The 19,238-nt window shown below is 37.8% G+C and overlaps 1 protein-coding gene across 5 annotated transcripts in view; it reads left to right on the top strand.

The window, feature by feature from the left end:
* The window catches only part of LOC136858036 (methionyl-tRNA formyltransferase, mitochondrial), an 89,302-nt gene extending 70,852 nt beyond the window's left edge, over nucleotides 1-18,450 (top strand). For all 5 annotated transcript variants that reach the window (XM_067137258.2, XM_067137259.2, XM_067137260.2 and 2 more), the window contains 2 exons: nucleotides 7,147-7,325; nucleotides 17,835-18,450. In XM_067137258.2, the coding sequence (XP_066993359.2) occupies nucleotides 7,147-7,325; nucleotides 17,835-18,202 (547 nt within the window). In that variant the 3' untranslated portion in view covers nucleotides 18,203-18,450. The remainder of the gene's footprint in view (nucleotides 1-7,146; nucleotides 7,326-17,834) is intronic.
* The last annotated feature ends 788 nt before the right edge of the window (nucleotides 18,451-19,238 follow it).

Below are 19,238 nucleotides of genomic sequence, written 5' to 3'. Positions count from 1 at the left end.
ATTATACAGTTATCACAAAAATAAAAAAATGTCATGGTACCTGACATTCAAAGCACACCCTATTACTAGAGTTCGTGGTTCATAGCATTTAAAAATCAGATATTTAGCGTTTTGATTTTCAAATTTAGCATTTTGTAGCATCTATACTTCTCAAATTCAGCGTTTTATAGCAAATTTATTAAAAATAGGCATAGTTTGCAAAATTGCACACAAATTGCTTTTCATGCAGTTTTGAATCTCTCCCCATGAGACTACAGCACTTGAAGGGCCTTGGCCTACCAAGCGACCACTACTCAGCCCGAAGGCCTGCAGATTACAAGGTGTTGTGTGGTCAGCACAATGAATGCTCTTGGCCGTTATTCTTGGCTTTCTAGACCGGGGCTGCCGTCTCACCGTCAGATAGCTCCTCAATTCTAATCATGTAGGCTGAGTGGACCTTGAACCAGCCCTCAGGTCCAGGTAAAAATCCCTGACCTGGCCGGGAATCGAACCCCGGGGCCTCCGAGTGAGAGGCAGGCATGCTACCCCTACACCACCGGGCTGGCACAGTTTTGAATACACTATCAAAAATAAGACAAACAACAGCATAAGATTGCAAGAAATATTAACACACACACAAATATGCATATTTATAAATTTACAAACACAATTTCAAAGTGAAAAATACTATTGTGAACATATTCATCTATCACAGTACAGCAGACCTACAAGAAAGAAGAATTTAAATGATTGAAGTACAACATGCCACTTGTTTGAATTGTGTCCTTCATTCAACACAGAGATGAATTATTTATAAGGTTCAACCTATTCAATACTAATTACGTGTTCTATAGATGTTATTAACAACATTTGTTTAACATGGGACCAGTTTCGACATTTAAATGTCGTCATCAGCCATAAACAGATCACAAACAAATGAGCAAGGACATAATAATTAAAAGTGGTGTAGTGACACATTGAATTATATACCTACATTCTAAGATTAAGAGAAGGCTTTGAAATGTTATCAAATCACAAAAGTCTCCATATGCCTATTTTAATTATTATGTCCGTGCTCATTTGTTTGTGATCTGTTTGTGGCTGATGATGACATTTAAATGTCGAAACTGGTCCCATGTTAAACAAATGTTGTTAATAACATCTATAGAACACGTAATTAGTATTGAATAGGTTGAACCTCATAAATAACTCATCTCTGTGATCTCAGTTCAATACGGAAACAACAATGAAGCTCATATCTTTGAACTCCTTCATTTGAGTCCGCCTATCAGTTACATTCATGTTGTACTTGCTAAAAAACCTCTCTACATTGACACTGTTCGTAGGGGCCCAAATGCACTGCAGTGCTGTCGAGGCAAAGGAAGGAAACTTTAACTTAAAAATGCCATCAACATTTGAAGAGTGTCAGTGTTTTTGTCCATTCTAATGTTCTGCAGCATCTGTTGGTGATATGCCTCACAGCCTTTGTCAAACTGATCAACAGTGACACTTCCAAAAAAATGGCAACTTATGCTTCAAAGACACAAGTGATTTGGGTTCCAGAGCACTGTTTTGCCCTGCAACTACAGGATTAAATAAATTGCACAGTTCTTTGAAAAACATGTTAGTATCAGTTGCCAGTTTCACAGAAAGAAGGTAATATTTCAGTTGAAAATGATTACTGTGGAATGTAGGCTAGGTACAATTTATAAAGACACTAACTTATTAGGTTTTTGTTCAAATTAATTATTAGTAACTCCATTTATTTTATACAGACTACACTGGTATCTTTGTATTGTATTCCTTATTCTAAGTTACATTTTGATACAAAACTAAATTTTTATAATACTGCTGTATTTATTCTTTATATTTTAATCATTTACAGCCCATTTAATATTAGGACATCTGTATTGTAATAGTATTCACTTTAATAACTCTTTATTTAAATCCTCATGATGTCTCAACTCACTTCTGTACATTTCCTACTGTATTGTATGACTGATGAAACTTTTTACATTTCAACAATATACCAACACATGAACCATCGTAACTATAGTTTTTTGTTTATTTCATGCCTATTTGTGTATATTGAAGCTAAACAGTTACATTTCTGGGTGCCAGATTTGTACACAAGTGTGAGTAAAAAAAAATTCTAGTGTCTATCTTAAAACCTTAAATTTTTAAGTGCATTTGAAATCTTTTATCGCAGTTTACTCAAATCAGTGATTTGGTAGTTACGACAGTCTTGTTCTGAGGGTGCTTGAGTGTATTTGGAGATTGTAGTAAGGATGTAAAGGAATGGCCGTTGTTATGACCCCAATTAGAGTATGGTTCTAATGTATGGGATCGTCAGCACAGTTATTTGATTCGAGAAATGGAAAAGATCCAGAGGAAAGCAGCATGATTTAATCTGGGTGATTTCCGACAAATCCACAATTTCCACAATAAATTATGCAGGGTCTTTATTTATGCTTGGAAAAGACTTTCTTGCTCGACCTTGGCCGCCAGTGACGGTTCAGTTGCTAGCTACTGCGCGTGCGTATGTACGGCAGAATAGGGTGCTCAAAATCATTATCATGCATTTTATTCACCATGTTTACAGTTTATGCTCAAAATCATTATAATGCATTATCATGCATTTATCATGCATTTTACTCACCATTTTTAGAGTTTATGCTGAAAATGTTCTCCATGCGCTGCCAAACATAATCGGCATCTCCGAATGTTTTCGGTTACTCTACCAAGTTCTTCACCACTGATGGATGCAATAGGGAACATGCATGATCCGGGGTTTTAATTAAAAATATGCTAATCTGATTCAAAATTTCATGCAGAATTCAAAAATGTGATCAGAATGTACAAATAATAACTCCAAACATGATAAAAATCTAAATCAATGTACGAAACTGTCACGTGATGCAAGTACGCGATCTCGTAGGTCTGACGTCATCGCACAGGTTGACTGAATTAGCAGACGAAATAACACATAGTGCGCTGTGAGAAGCAGGATACACTTCGCGTATTTCTACTTTATGTTAGTGTCTGGTATAGTTAAATTCGAGGTCTATACATTGGATAATAATCTGAGTGGTATATTTTAGATTTAAAATGAATCTTTCGCAGACAGTGAGGCAGAAAACTTATAAATGGTGTAGAGTTCCGATGTACAATAGCACATCGCATACCATCCCAAACAAATTGTTTATAAATGTTCCAAAGACGCTAAAACTAGGGAGAAATGGATTTTGGTGAACTGGAGAAATGTTGGTGATATATCGGAGAAGTCTACAGTTTTTTTTTTTTTGAAGATTTTAACGTAAGATCAATTTGTTTGAATTTTCAATCACTTTTCCATGTCAGCTGTTCTAGTGGTAAAACTTTAAATTTTAATGTATGATGATTTATTTAAATGCTTCAATTACATCTTGGAATATGAAAGTAATAAACAGTGCATTAATTAATGCTGATTATTAAAGTATTTTCCAAACCTAACCTATGTTTTGGGCGATCCATGTCAAGATAATAAATCAAAGGGGTTATGAACCATTTTGACAGCTCTAATTCTACCAATTTATCTTGGCATGCGACAGTTATTTATGTCTTTATTGGAGAGCTTAATTTGTAAAGAAATGTAGGCTATATCGAAATACTCTATATATAACAAAAAATAGGCGTGTACATCATGAAAGGAAACAACGTGAATTTAACAAATGTATAACTCTACACAAAAACCAATGCTTGTCTGTTGGGGTCTTATAAGTTAACAATGCTCAATTATAATAATTATCATAATATTAATGAAATAAATAACATAATTGCACACAGGTGAAAATAGTGATGTTAGTATTTAAAATATTATCCTACTTTGCCTAAGTTTTAGGTTATACAAGCCAAGTCAGTAAACCGAAGGGTAAAATACCGGGCGAGTTGGCCGTGCGGTTAGGAGCGCGCAGCTGTGAGCTCGCATCTGGGAGGTACTGGGTTTCGAACCCCACTGCCGGCAGCCCTGAAGATGGTTTTCTGTGGTTTCCCATTTTCACACCAGGCAAATGTTGAGGCTGTACCTAAGGCCACGGCCGCTTCGTTCCCATTCCTGGGCTTTTCCTGTCCCATCGTCGCCATAAGACCTATATGTGACGGTGTGACGTAAAGCAAATAGCAAAAAAAAAAAGTAAGTCACAGCACCCAAAGACATTCCTGTATTGAACGACTAAAATGTCACCAGGACACTTTTCTTGCCTGATATGCTCAGCTTGTTAAAAGCCAAATGTAATTTTAATGTTATTGACTTTACGCTCCGCTAACTACTTCTACAGTTTTCGGAGACGCCGATGTGCAGGAATTTAGTCCTGCAGGAGTTCTTTTACGTGCCAGTAAATCTACCGACACGAGGTTGACGTATTTGAGCACCTTCAACTAATACTGGACTGAACCAGGATCGAACCTGCCAAGTTGGGGTCAGAAGACCAGCACCTCAACTGTCTGAACCACTCGGCCCGACTTATGAAAACTAGATGAAGTCATATTTATCGTTATCATGTTTAACTTTTTCCCTCCACAAAGATATTTAATGTTTCTCTTTCATGGGCCCCGGAAGTGGGTAGGCCAGCTGCCCCAACCATAAATATATATTTTTTTGGGAATGATAGATTATAGCCCTCTAGTACTATGATCTTTCTTTATTTCCTTCTTTCTTTCTTTCTTTCTTAATCAGTTTATCCTTCAGGGTTGGTTTTCTCTTGGACTCAGCGAGGGATTTCACCTCTACCGCTTCAAGGGCAGTGTCCTGGAACGTGAGACTTTGGGTATGGTGATGCAACTGGTGAGGAGGGCTATTACCTCGCCCAGGCAGCCTCACCTGCTATGCTCAACAGGGACCTTGTGGGAGGATCAGAAGGGATAGACAAGGAAAAGGGAACGAAACGGCCGTGGCCTTAGGTGCCTGGAGGAGAAGTGGCAAAATACGAAAAACCACTTCGAGGACGGCTCAGGTGGGATTCGAAACCCCTCTACACAGTTGACCTCCTGAGGCTGAGTAGACCCCGTTCCAGCCCTCGTACTATTTGTTTTCAACTTTCATGGCAGAGCCGGGAATCGAAACCGTGCCTCCGGGTGTGGCAGCTAATCACATTAACCACTACACCACAGAGGCGGACTAGTACTATAATGCTACCTATATGTTTGTTAGTGCTGAAATCCGATTTCTTACTTTACTAATGCTGAAAGCCCGAAAATGTAATGTTATTCTTTAATATGGGAATCAGTCTAGAAGGAAATGTTGAAAGTGATATGATATCTATCCAGGTTCGTTGTTATCCTAATACTATGGGTTACAGTACATTGCACGTACATAAAAGATGCCCCTTACAAACTTGCTTTTTATCCGCAAATCTGCGGCCACAAAAGTCACTATTTTTCAAGAATGGTGACATATGCACATGGTAGATTGTCTGACTGTGCTGTTTTGAACCTTTCTTCTGTCATTTCAAAGTTATTCGCGATCATGAATAATAAACAATCGGCTTTTAGCAACGGCTGATGCACAACGGCTGGTAGAGTGCATGCGGTACTGGATCGTGACGTCACACCACGCCGCTTACGTCAGAGGCCGTTTCACTCGTCTTGTGGAAAGACACTATTAAATATTTTTTTAATGGTAGAAAACAAGGCAACTTACCACAATGTAATACGTTTACGTACTAGTTCATTGGTGTACTTTTCAAAAAAAATATCTTTGAAAATTATGCATGCTCCCTATTGCAGCTCTTATGTTGTCTTTAAGTTCATCTAGTGTGTGAGGGTTGTTCCCATAAACTACATTTTTTAACATTCCCCACAAATAAAAATCACATGCCGTTAAATCTGGGCTACGAGGGAGCCACAGATTTTTACTTATGATCCTCATACCAAACACTCTTCAGTAAGGAGATAATGACCTTTACGTCTATTTTTATTTTTTACTGAACCTGTATGTTTGAATCTCTTGGCCAGTTGTTTTATTGTCCGATTGATAGGAATGGGTCTCCCTGGAAATTTCGCTCGAAACTTGTCCTAGCGCACGATTTTCTGCACTTAATGTAAGCATTGTGCAGATATACACGTTCACGTAACGAATATTTCACATACATTACAGCACTATACACAATCACAATAAAACACTATACAATACGACATACAGTACGCAGTAGCTTCATTGAACACCCTACTATCTCGGAGCTCAGCTCTAAGCCACTGCAGGAAGTGCCGGAAACCACGCGCGCCAGCAACCGGTAGCGACCTGTCATCAGCCGCCAAGATCAAGTGAGAAAGTCCTTGCCAAGCATAAATAAAGACCGTGTACTATGTATTGATTAGGTGGAAGCATCCAACCCTTATAATTGTGAATTGTAAAATCATCAATATCAAGAAAATAAAAACCAATATCATATGAAAAGAGTAGTGTTACAAACTTTGTGCTGGCAAGACTTGCGGGCAAGGAGATGAACAGCTCAACTAAGCAGAACGTTCTGAGCTGTCGGCAGAGAGATGGCTTGGAATGACATTGGTAGAAGAATAAGCTTGAGTGTAGTTTAAAAGTATATAAAATAAAGTTTGAATTCAAAAGGGCAAATTGGGGCAAATACTTGTTGATAGGAAGAGGAATTAGGGACTGGAATAATTTACCAAGGGAGATGTTGCTTGATGATGATGCTTGTTGTTTAAAGGGGCCTAACGTCTAGGTCATCGGCCCAAGGGAGATGTTTGATAAATTTTCAAATTCTTTGAAAACATTTAAGAAAAGACTAGGTAAACAATTGATAAGGAATCTGCCACTTGGGGGACAGCCCTGAATGAAGTTCAGTGGTGACTGATTTGATGTGAAGAAGGGAGGATGGATACGAGAGATGCAGAAGGAAAGAAGAGAATCAAGAGTTGTGAACCTCTCAGGGATTGTGGTTTCACTTGCATGTTTATATTGATCTATCATTCTTTACTTGTATAACACTTACATAGTTACGGTATGTTTTAGTTTGTTGTTATATGTTATAGTTTAGTGAGTGTAACATCCTGGCATTTGTCAGGTGGAAGAGGTACAGGATAGCCAGAAATAAAGGTAATGCTTGGATTCAATGCTCTTAACTTTGGCATCTAGTAAATTAAAAAGTGACTTAATATGTTATTCCACAGGTTTGATATTGGTGGTATCGTATGCCAGTCCAGGTATCATCTATCTCCTCATGATGACCTCCCTTCAGTGACTAAAGGTCTGGGCCAGTTAGGTGCACAGCTACTTATAGAATGTCTTCAAGACCTTCCTCATTGTCTGAATGAAATCTCTGCACAGCCATCACAAGGAGTTACATATGGTAATGTAACCTTTTTAACCTTCAGACACAACACATGAATGCTTTTTTCTCTTTCTTTTCTTTTTTTTAACTGAAGATTTACTACTTTACCATGACCATTCATTTAATTAAAGAAAATAATCCAAGCAGCCAGATACCTCACTTGAAATAGTGATGAATTTGTACAAACAGTGAATGGCATGATGGCCAATGACAGTTTGGCAATGTAGCAGCAGTACAAGTTATCCCATGCAAGATTTGTGACAGTAATTGTTGTTAAGATTGTCAAGAGATCAAAATCCTTCTTCACATCATAGGTCACTGTACACATAATGAAATTCTAATTAATGCCAGTTATCATAGCATTCATTCCATCCTGGCTAAAACCATGAAAGGTTTTAAAAGTTTTCTTTTTTTATAACAATTTCCTTTCCGTCGCACCAACACAGATAGGTCTTATGGTGACAATGGTATGGGAAAGGGCTAAGAATGGAAAGGAAGCGACTTGGCCTTTATTAAGGTACAGCCCCAACATTTGCCTGGTGTAAAAATGAGAAACCACTGGGCGTGTTTGCCATGCGGTTAGGAGCGCGCAGCTGTGAGCTCGCATCCGGGAGATAGTGGGTTCGAATCCCACTGTCGGCAGGCCTGAAGATGGTTTTCCGTGGTTTCCCATTTTCACACCAAGCAAATGTTGGGGCTGTACCTTAAATAAGGCCATGGCCGCTTCCTTCCCATTCCTAGGCCTTTCCCGTCCCATCGTCGCCATAAGACCTATCTGTGTCGGTGTGACCTAAAACACACAAAAAAAAATTGGAAACCACAGAAAACCATCTTCAGGGCTGTGGAGAGTGGGGTTCAAACTCATAATCTCCCAAATGCAAGCTGATAGCTACATGACCCAAACCGTTCAGCCACTTGCTAGGTTTTTTTTTTTTTCTTTTTTTTCATCGTACTGATACAAATAGGTCTTATGGCAATGGCGATGGGATAGGAAATGACTAGGATTGAGAAGGAAACAGCCTTGGCCTTGAGTAAGGTAAGTCCCGGCATGTGCCTGGTGTGAAAATGGGAAACCACAGAAAACCATCTTCAGGACTGCGGACAGTGGGGTTCAAACCCACAATCTCCCAAATGCAAGCTGATAGCTACGTGACCCGAATTGCACGGCCACTTGCTTAGTTCCATTGACAAAGTACCAATCATATATTGTAAAACTGAGAATGATACAGCACAATCAGTAGAATTGATGTGAAGACTTCGCTTTACATAAAGGATAGCTACAACCTGCTACTCCCCTATTGTAATACAGTAAATACCTCTAGTCATTGGAGCCAAAGGTACAATTATGTGTATGTGTGAGATATATGTTGATTGTATTTGGGGTGCAAAGTACTGACTGCCATTGTGGTATCAACGTAAAGAGCACTAAGTGGACAAGTAACCATTTGTCTTGAGTTATTATTCTTGCAGGCATTATGTCCGTGGAAGAGCCACCGAATTTTAAACCTCATTACATGATGAGAAAATTGGGATATGGTGCACAGTAAATGCATACAGGATAACAGAACCAATATTTTGTTTTGCAGATTCTGTTAATGTAGATCATTACAGGAATAACATACTCACACCATTCTTTGAACAACTGACCAATATTGAATGTCGGTCTTGATATTTCCAGCAAAACTCTGCCACTATGCATACAGCTTCAAAGTCATTGTAAATTTTATTCAGGAAATTTTTGAAGGTTTGTTAATTAGCAGGGGGTTAGCCTGCATGGTCCCTGAATCTCACATCACATGATTTTTATTCATGGGGGAATATGAAAAATGAAGTGTAATGGGGCAAAACTCCACACATTAGACGAATTAAAAGAAAATATCACGAGGAAAATAACTTATTTCGGAAGCTGAACTGATCCACAGGAAAGAAAAAATTCCTAAATCGATGCCAGAGTTTTGTGGAATCCAACTCCTTGGCTGAATGGTCAGCATTGAGGCCTTCAGTTCAGAGGGTCCCGGGTTCGATTTCCGGCCGGGTCGGGGATTTTCATTGCGTTTGATTAATTCTTCTGGCTCGGGGACTGGTTGTTTGTATTTGTCCCAACACTTTCCTCTTCATATTCACACAACACACTACACTACCAACCACCACAGGAACACGCAATAGTGATTACATCCCTCCACATAGGGTTGGCATCAGGAAGGGCATCCGGCCGTAAAACAGGGCCAAATCCACATGTGCCACACAGTTCGCACTCATGACCCCACAAGATGTGGGAAAAGCGGTAGAAGAACAAGAAGAAGCCAGAGTTTTGTGGATGCAGGAGGACCATTTTCAGCATCTCCTGTACCTGCTTATTTTCATTGTAATTGTGAGAACCTGAACCATTACAGTGTTCATTGTTTCAGTTGCATAGATATTGTGTCCAATTGCTCGGAAGTAAGAACTCTGGCTGCTGCACTGAGATCCATTCCCACAAGGAAATCTTTGACAGTAACATCTATCTCCAACAAGAATATCGTTATATAATCATGGATTTCTGAGAAGTGCTGTGAGAACCTTGCATGGTTCTGCTATATGGGACCTCTCACCAAGGTTACTTGATTTGAGAACTGGTAAAGATCCAAAGGAAAGCAGCATGATTTTTTCTGGGTGATTTCCAACAAAAGAATATTATTTTTAAAATGATGTAAACTTTGGGCTGAGAAAACTTGGAGTAAGGAGACGCACAGTTGGTCAGTCAATTTGTATGCAAGACTCACTATGTTATCTGATGATAATGTTCTTGGTGTTTCTTAAAATAATAAAAAGTAATAATATTCAGTCAGTCATCACTGATCTGCATGTGGGGCTGTTGCTCATGTAGCAGATTCCGTATCAGTTGTTTACCTAATCTTTTCTTAAATTGTTTCAAAGAAGTTGTAAATTTATTGAATATCTCCCTTGGTAAGTTATTCCAATCCCTAGTTCCTCCTACTATTCATGAATATTTGTCCCTCATTGTCCACTTGATTGACATAATTTCAGTCATTTATTAATAATAATGTTATTGGCTTTATGTATTACTATCTACTTTTATGGTTTTTGGAGATGCTGAGGAGCCAAAATTTAGTCCTGCAGGAGTTCTTTTATGTGTCAGTAAACGTACTGACACAAGGCTGACATATTTGAGCACCTTTGAATACCACCAGACTGAGTTAGGATCGAACTTGCCAAGTTGGGATCAGAAGGCCAGCAACTTCAATGTCTGAGCCACTCAGCCCAGCATTTCAGTCATTTCTGATTATATGTAGATTTGTATGACATGTCCTGTGCATTTCCTATTATGTTTGTTGTTTTGGCAGATTATTGGCAATATTATTTTGTATGGTACATGATTTTTCTTTTATAATTTTAATGTTATTTGATAGTCCACTTCCTTAATGCCTTTCATTGCGAAGACATTTCTGAAAATGTTTTCACTATTGTGTATGAAGCATTCTTTGTCAATAATAGATGATGGTGAAGATAATAAAAATCCACAATAACAGTGACATTTGTGATGGAATTGCACATTAGAGTATATACTTATTTATTTGTATCTGACCCAAAATTTATGGTTTGGTGGCTGAAACAGAATAGAACACATTCAGTTTCTATTTTCAAAAAATGCAAACAGTGAAAGAGAACAATTGTGCTGAATTAATCTACAAACACATGCAGGTTGCAAAAGTAACAGGCTACAGATTGCATATTATAAGTACTGGAAAGAAACAAACAAGTGTCAAATCAAGTCACATATAGAGAGATAGAAGAAAGAAAAGGAAAAAAAAGAATATCACAGATATGATGGCAGGTCCATGGTGGGAAGAGGGAGCAACAGAAAGATGTGACAAGGGCAAACATGAAAACACAAAAAGGACAAGGCAGTCTCCACGTCCTCACACACTGCTCTCTCCTCATCCTTCTCTTCTCAGCCGTGCAAACTTGTTTCATCTTTACAATGGTGAAAAAAATTGAGTGTATCCTCCTAATTCAATACATCATATATTCCATCATTAGGCGGAGTAATCAAATTCAAACATGTTTCGGCTTGTTTGAGCTATCTTCAGTGAAAAAGGGGGGGGGGTTGAAATAATGTACACAATACAAGCTAAAAATGCCAAAAAACATAATGAAGGAACAAATGAGAAAACAAACGAGAGCCTAGACGGAAACAAAATTAGCACAATATACAATATTTACCATCATCATGTGGAGCAAAAACAACTCACTGCAATGAAATTCAGTGAAACAGGGGTTAATACAAAACATAATTGCTTCCCAGCTTTATCAGGAGGACGGACATCAACACTCATCGAAAGACTACCTTGGTAGACCTTTGGTCTTGATGCAGGAAATGTAGGATAAGAAGAAGGCCAGATAAATACAGAAGGGAAAAAGCATAAAAAGCATAAGATACAGAAAAGTACAGATGGTAAAAGATTAGGAACACAGGACAAACACAAAAGGAGAAAAAAGATCCCCACAGGATAATATAAATGGAGTTTGTCTTGGTCCGTTTGTGTTTTCATGTTTGTCCTTGTCTCCTCTTTCCATTGCTCCCTCTTCCCACATTAACCTCCCATTGTGTTCATCCTAAGCTCCAGACAAAAAATGAGTCACCCTAGTGCGCACGCACAGATGGATCGTTAAGCCTGTACAGATGGTACAGCGAAAGAGTCCCGTGCTAAAACTAACACGCACTGCCTCTACGTGAGCATAAGGCAGTAGCGATCAGTGAGACATTATGTTTCAAGTGGACATAGTTAATTAAATTCGAATCCTATTCACTATGGAGATCGAAACAATAAGTTAAATTGGACAAGATCCACCTTTTCAATACAATACAATATCTTGTATTGAAAAGGTGAATCTTGTACAGTTTAACTTATTGTTTTGTAATCTCTATTTAATACGGACCAAACATGAAATTCTTGACTTTAAATATGGAGATCGAGTCAGGCGGATGCCTTCCTTTCTTGGATGTTCTAGTAAGAAAGAAACCAGACAGCTCCTTAGGACATACTGTCTACGTTAAGCCTATTCACACAAATTGCTACCTCCATATAGATTCTCACCACCATCCAGCACAAAAAGCAGGGCATTCTCACAGCGCTCACTACGAGAGCAACACGCATTTGTGAGCCATCAAATATCCAGCAGGAGATGGACACATTCAAGGTCACATTCAAGGGTAATGATTTCAACGATGTACAGATTCATAAAGCCGTGCATCCCAGAGGGACAACTAATCAAAGCTCACAGAAAGAAGAAGTGAAGGGAACTGCCTACCTGCCTTACATTCACAACACCACAGACAGAATTGCCATGGTCCTTTGCAAGCACAATATAAAAACTATGTTTGGCACCATCACTAAAATTTCTCATAGTTCAGGTAAAAGCAAGGACAAAGTGTTCCCACTATTACACCCTCGGGTGTACAAAATTCCCTGTACTTGTGGAAGGTATACATTGGCCTAACATGCCAGTCCATTGGGACTCGCATCAAGGAACACCAAAGAAATATCCATCTCAACCAGCCAGACAAGTCAGCAATAGGTGAGCACGCCCCATCATTGAGTCATGATGTCATGTTCCAAGATATTCGAGCTCTTACCCACAATAAACAATACGGGTTTAGGATTACGCGGAAAGCTGTGGAAATTGCAAGTTGTGAATCTCATTGTGGAGCCGTATTGGAATTCAGAATAAGAAGTTGATACATTAATAAAAACCACCTTTCCAATACATAGTAATCCTTTATATTTAGGATAAAACCATTAACAGATATTAAAAATTAGGACATGTTTCGCTCATACTTTGTGAGCATCATCAGCCCTGACCTACCTTAAATTGGTTATTCTGTCCTTTCTATGTTGTTATTTCATTTCGGTGTTTTCCAAATTTGTATGTTTGTCATCACCAGTTGGTTCATTTCAAGCTATGGGTTATGTATTATGTCATATTGGAGCTTGGTGTTGTTGTCGGCTCCTGCTTGGAACGCTGTGCTAGCATACAGCGAGCCACCTGATGACGAATGAGCGTACCACTACAATTCTCCAAGGGTAAAATATTCTTAAATTCAAACCCTCATTATTGTAGAAGACTTCCTCGGGAACAGAAGGGATTTTTCTTCTGAAGACGCGGAGCAAAGTTCTCCACAAAACGCAAAGAGTTTCACCTTGTTTTCTTGACACAGCATAAGCCCAAATGTCCATACCATGTCTACATTTAAACATTCTGGATGATCAGGTGTTGCCTTTCAGTCAACGTCTGTATGATGAGTATGCTATTGATACACCGATTTTTCAAGATGACAACAGCAAAGTTTATCGGGCTGGACACATATGTGACTGGTTTTATGAACACTCCCCCACCCTATTACTTCTCAATTGGCCTGCAGTATCACTGAATTGAACCCCTGTGGGACATGTTGGAACAGCAGGTAAAATTGGCATCCCCGCAATTTGGAGGAATTGCGCAATCATATCCTCAGCGAGTGGTTTAACCTGGATGCGACATACCTGCACAACCTTGTGGACTCACTTCCTAACTGAATCCAGGCGGTTATCAAGTCCAGAGGCGGAGTTACATGGTATTAAATAATGTTTCTAATTATTTCTCCGGGGTTGACTAATTTTTTGTCTGGTGAGCTTATTTTGCGTTCCTTTTCTTCTTCCTCTCTCTCTCTCTCTCTCTCTCTATATATATATATATATGGAAATTGCATAATATGTATACTACGCAGAGGGTGTCACCCTATGAAGACAGAATTAGTGATGGACGTCACAATTTTATGTTGGAGAGTTTGTCCAATCTACATTTCTGCCACCACAATGATGTCAGAATTGTACCTCGCATGCCAAAGAAAAGATCCATCAAAACAATCTGCTTTAGATTATATGATGGAAGAAAAAAGGGGATGGAAGGTTCATATATTGTCTTCTTTTCCTTATCAACATCAGTAGGCTGACAGACAGTTAATTTTAACTATATAGTTGTATCAATAATCTCAGCTTCACCCTTCAATTCTGTGATTGCTGCCAATTAAATTTTATAAATTGGGTTTCAAGTCACAACTACTGTCTTATTTATGATTGTAACTGTATTTCATTGAATAGTGACACAGAGTTTTGCTGATTTTTTTCTGATTTTTATATTGGAGGTAAAAGGCACCCAAGTCCAGTATATTTCAAAAACAAAAATAAACGTTTGAGAAGGAAGGGCTAAAATGCCTAAAATGTTTGTATGATTAGCCTATACAAAAGAAGTTTACGAAGCTTTTTCATTGTAAAAAACCTCAACCTCACTCTGCAGGTATTATTCCTTCCTTTCAGACTTCTTCTGTTAACATCTTGCAAAGACAAAAACCCACACCTGGTCTATGTATTTTCAAGAAAAGGTTCTCCTATTCCAAGCTTTAGAATTCAATCAGCTTACTGGCTACAGGAACTTGAACTCTCTCAAGACTTTTAACACAAGTATTCACCTATACTGATTTTTAATGTATCCTTGTTTTATATTGTGCATATTTTGTCTTATGATTATGACTGAAGATGTCCCAGTGGGATGAAACATGTTCCATTTTATTAAAATAATGTTTTTCTGAAAAGAATATAAAAGTATGTTGTAAAGGTGAAAATATGAGCTTAAATATGAAATTTACCGTATCTCTTGTAATGTACATGATAAACACAGATCTTTGTACTCCCATGACACTGAAAGAGGTCTGAATGTAATTTACCATGAAATTTTGGTTGTATACCATGCAGAATATAACATGGAGAGATAACTAATAGAGAATTATATCAGTTATTGAAATTGCCCGAACTGCAGGTAATATTTTAAAAATATTAAATTAATAATGTTAAGCACGAAAATAAAAGGTGAAGCAAATAAAAGAAAAAACAGAGCTTATAAAATAGATGATGAATTAACAGAAGGTCAAGTAGTTCTATTGAGGATACCCACACTTCTGATAAGTTCTTTTTATTATATCAATGACTGTAACAGGGACACACGTGTCCAACTTTAACCATCCCTTTACTTCTATTAATCAAGATTTATCTGTCCCTCAGTTATTCAACAAAGGTACTCTTTGCAACATCTTTGATAATATATTCATGAATATAGACCAAAGATGCAACCCTAATTATAACTTGAATGAAATATCTGAAAGAGATTATAAAATATTGTTCACAACTCTGCAACATACTACTAAAACTGCCCATTCCCATTCTCTGCCTACTAAACCCCTCATCCCTTCCCTTACACGTTTGCTGCTGCAGGCATGTGAGCAGCCCACAGACAGTTCAGTTCAAGACGGCATACAAGCTGTCTGCAATAATACAAGACCTGCGCAGCTGTAAGTGCTGAAATGTACTTTCATTTAACAGGGATTAAATCAGTTGACCTTGCTCCTTGATGCAAGTGTAATGGAATAGTATAACTTGGAAATAATTCTTTAAGCCATGGGTTAATAATGGAAATATCAAGCTCGATAATAAAAATAATAATAATTATTATGATTATGACTTGTGAGGTGTAGCTATGAAATTGTTTACATCTATGAGTATTATTATTATTATTTAGTTATGTATGGACTTCATTTGGTATAAATCGTGATCGTATTATTTGTGAGGTTATGTCATGAAACATCTGCTCTATGTATGTAAATATGAGTGTGTTTAATGTGAGAACACATAATTAATAGTATATAATTTATTATTACCTGTATATATGATGTATAAATCGTTGTGCAACACACGGTAATAGTTCCAGAACAACGTATCTTTGGAACTGGAGAGCTACAGAAAATTCCATTGATTGTAATAAGTTATTGGAGACTCTCAGAATTACGAGAAAACATGTTGTGTCACATTCTTCTAGAAGCCTGGCCAGGCAATGTATATAAAGAAGCAGTCTTGAGGGTTGAGTGGAGTTGTTTCAGTGAGAGTTATGAGTGCAAGTCGCTAATCGAATATGCAAATTTGTTGCAGTGGTAGTTGGTTGACATCCAAGTGTTGCAGTCTCCTTTTCTTCTTCCTCTTCTTCTTCTTCTTCTTCTTAGCAGTCAGGTGTTCAAAATGGTGGTTTCTTGAAGTGTGTGCAATGTGTAAATAATTTGTAAATAAAACCATGTACACAATTGACAGCATTTCGTGTGTGCGTCTTTGTGGTAGCAACATTCTCAGTTCTTGTTTCTTCCTTTCAGACTTCTCCTCTTAACATCTTGCAAAGACAAGCCCACACCCAGTCTGTATATTTTCAAGAAAAGTTCCTCCTATTCCAAGCTTTAGAATTGAATCAACTCACTGGCTAAAGGAAGTTGAACTCTCTCAAGACTTATAACTCAAGTATTAAACTATACTCAGTTATAGTAATTCTACAATCCAACCTTGCCAGCTTACATGTAGGCCATAATTTTTTTCAAGAAACTTGTATAAACGACTTTTATAACCAGTTCTATACATTTCTCAACCTAATTGTGTGCAAGTTGACAACATTTATGTTTTAATCGGCATTGGACAAAACATATCAAGAACTACCCAGTGCTTTTTAATGTGTCCTTGTTTTATATTGTGTATATTTTATCTTACGATTATGGCTGAAGATGTCTCAATAAGATGAAGCATGTTCCATGTTACTAAAATAATGTTATTCTGAAAAGAATGAAAGTAGGTAAGTGTATTGTAAAGGTGGAATTTTTACCTAAAAACACAACAATGGTAATCATGTACATAAGATCTTAATATCATACCGATCTTTCTCATTGATTTTTTCACAAAGGTTCCCCTGAGAATATCTAATCTATGCATACAATGCCTTAATTCCATATTCCTTCAAGCTGTTCTTCCATATATTAAATGTAAATTGAGTGCCATGATCTGAGAATATCTTCTTAGAATATCCATAATTTTGAAAACTTAGGAAACGCATCCGCTACCATCAGAATGAATTGGTTACTATATGTGCTTGAAATTAATGAGCCGTGCAGATCTTAACATAATAATTCCTTTGGTCTTTTAGCTACCACAGCTTGGTAGGATGTATGCATTATCGATATGCATGTTTTGCTTTCTGAAAATATCACAAGTAGCTATAATTTGTTTTATCCTTGCAGCCATATCATCTATGTGGAATTGCGACACCACTCCATTCCATTGAGAGCTTCTTAGCCATCAAAGTCATTCGGGATCCCTAAAATTGCTGAACACAATTTTTGGTGAAATGTTGGGACCATATTATACTCCTGAACTACAACAAACTTGGAAAATACAGTTATTGTTTATAATGCTAGCCGTGAAAGCCTCAACTTCTACCAGATATTTTACAACAAAATATTATTCCTAAATAGCATATACCGGTACCTTTTAAAACCTTTACCATTATTGCCTCATTTTGCTTGTGACCAGTACTTTTCATAAATGTTTTCATACTAATCGAAATGTGTTGATACTTCTGATTTTTGTGTAAACCATGCTTTTTCTCTCTCTCTTTTAATAGCTCCTCGTGTGACAGCTGCCCTTTCTGTAGTGAATTGGAAAGGACTCAGTGCCAATGAGGTATATAATCTGTACAGAGCACTAGTGGGAGTGTTTCCTTTGTCTACTAAGTGGCATGAACTTACTGTGAAACTGTACAAGGCTTCACTCAGTGCTCACTCCAAGGGCATTGAGAAGAAATATGTTTCTTGTAGAGCAGGTTATGTAGTGTATGACTGGCACAGCAAGTTATTGGTAGTGAAGTGTTGTGATGGTCAGTGGATTGGATTTAGAAATGTGAGTGTCCCTAGAAAGAAGATGATGACACCAGCAGATTTCTACAATGGATATATCTCAAAACAAACTGAAGAAGAATGGTATTTCACTTAATTTTAATGGGCTAGGTGGATGATTTTAATAACTTTCTCTGATTGTATTCCCACTAATATCCATTGACCTGTGTCCTTATTCTTGAATCTATCAGAGGATCAATATGTTAGTACTTTTGGGAAGGAAATGAGAACCCGAGCTTTGTGAACATTAATATATGAGGTATACAATTTCATATAAGATAGCAAATATATATATATAAAACTAATTAAATGTTAGAGTGTTAGTTAATAATATCAATAAAGAATCTAAACTACCTTAATTTGACCCAATTTATTAATTATTTAATGTTTGGCAAGAAAATGTGAAACATCAATCTCTCCACCAGCGATACATCATACATGAGGATTGGTTGCTTTGAGCTCTTTTTTTATGAGGGGAGGATGAAATATAAACAGGATTTTATTTTTTATTTAAATTCATTTATTGGAAAACACAAGGCAATTACAATTTATTTTTCCACATAGTTTCCTGCTTTGGAAACTCATTTGTCCCAGCGTATGGGCAGCTTTTTGATGCCCTCATCATAAAAAGAACAGGGTCATATCATCAGCCAGTTGCACACAAAGTCTTCCACACTCTTGTCATCTTCAAATCGTTGCTCTCCTAGAGCTTCTTTAAGCGGTCTGAACAAATGGAAATCGCAGGGCGATAAGTCTGGGCTGTAAGGAGGATGGTTAAGTGTAGTCCAGTGCATTTCCTATAACTTGGAGACAGTTAGAGCTGCAGTATGGGGCCGGACATTGTCGTGGAGGAGGATGACCTGTCGAATCAGTTGGTTTCGTCTTATGCGGCGATATGCAACCCTTGCCTTGTTCAACAGCTCGCAGTAGTAATCAGCATTGATTGTGCATCGCTCATGCAAAAATTCAATCAGCAAAATGCCTCACCAATAAAAAAAACTGTTGCAAGAACCTTGCCAGCTGACAGTCAAGTCTTGGCTTTCACTGATGCTGCCTCCCCTTTCCTCCGCCACTCCTTACTGGCTTGTTTGTATTCGGGAGTGTAGTGGTGAACCCATGTTTTGCATGTGACG

Source organism: Anabrus simplex, chromosome 1 (assembly GCF_040414725.1).
Source record: "Anabrus simplex isolate iqAnaSimp1 chromosome 1, ASM4041472v1, whole genome shotgun sequence".
Taxonomy (NCBI): Eukaryota; Metazoa; Arthropoda; class Insecta; order Orthoptera; family Tettigoniidae; genus Anabrus; species Anabrus simplex.
The sequence above is the reverse complement of the archived record's forward strand: the minus strand, read 5'-3'. Positions and strand labels throughout refer to the sequence as shown.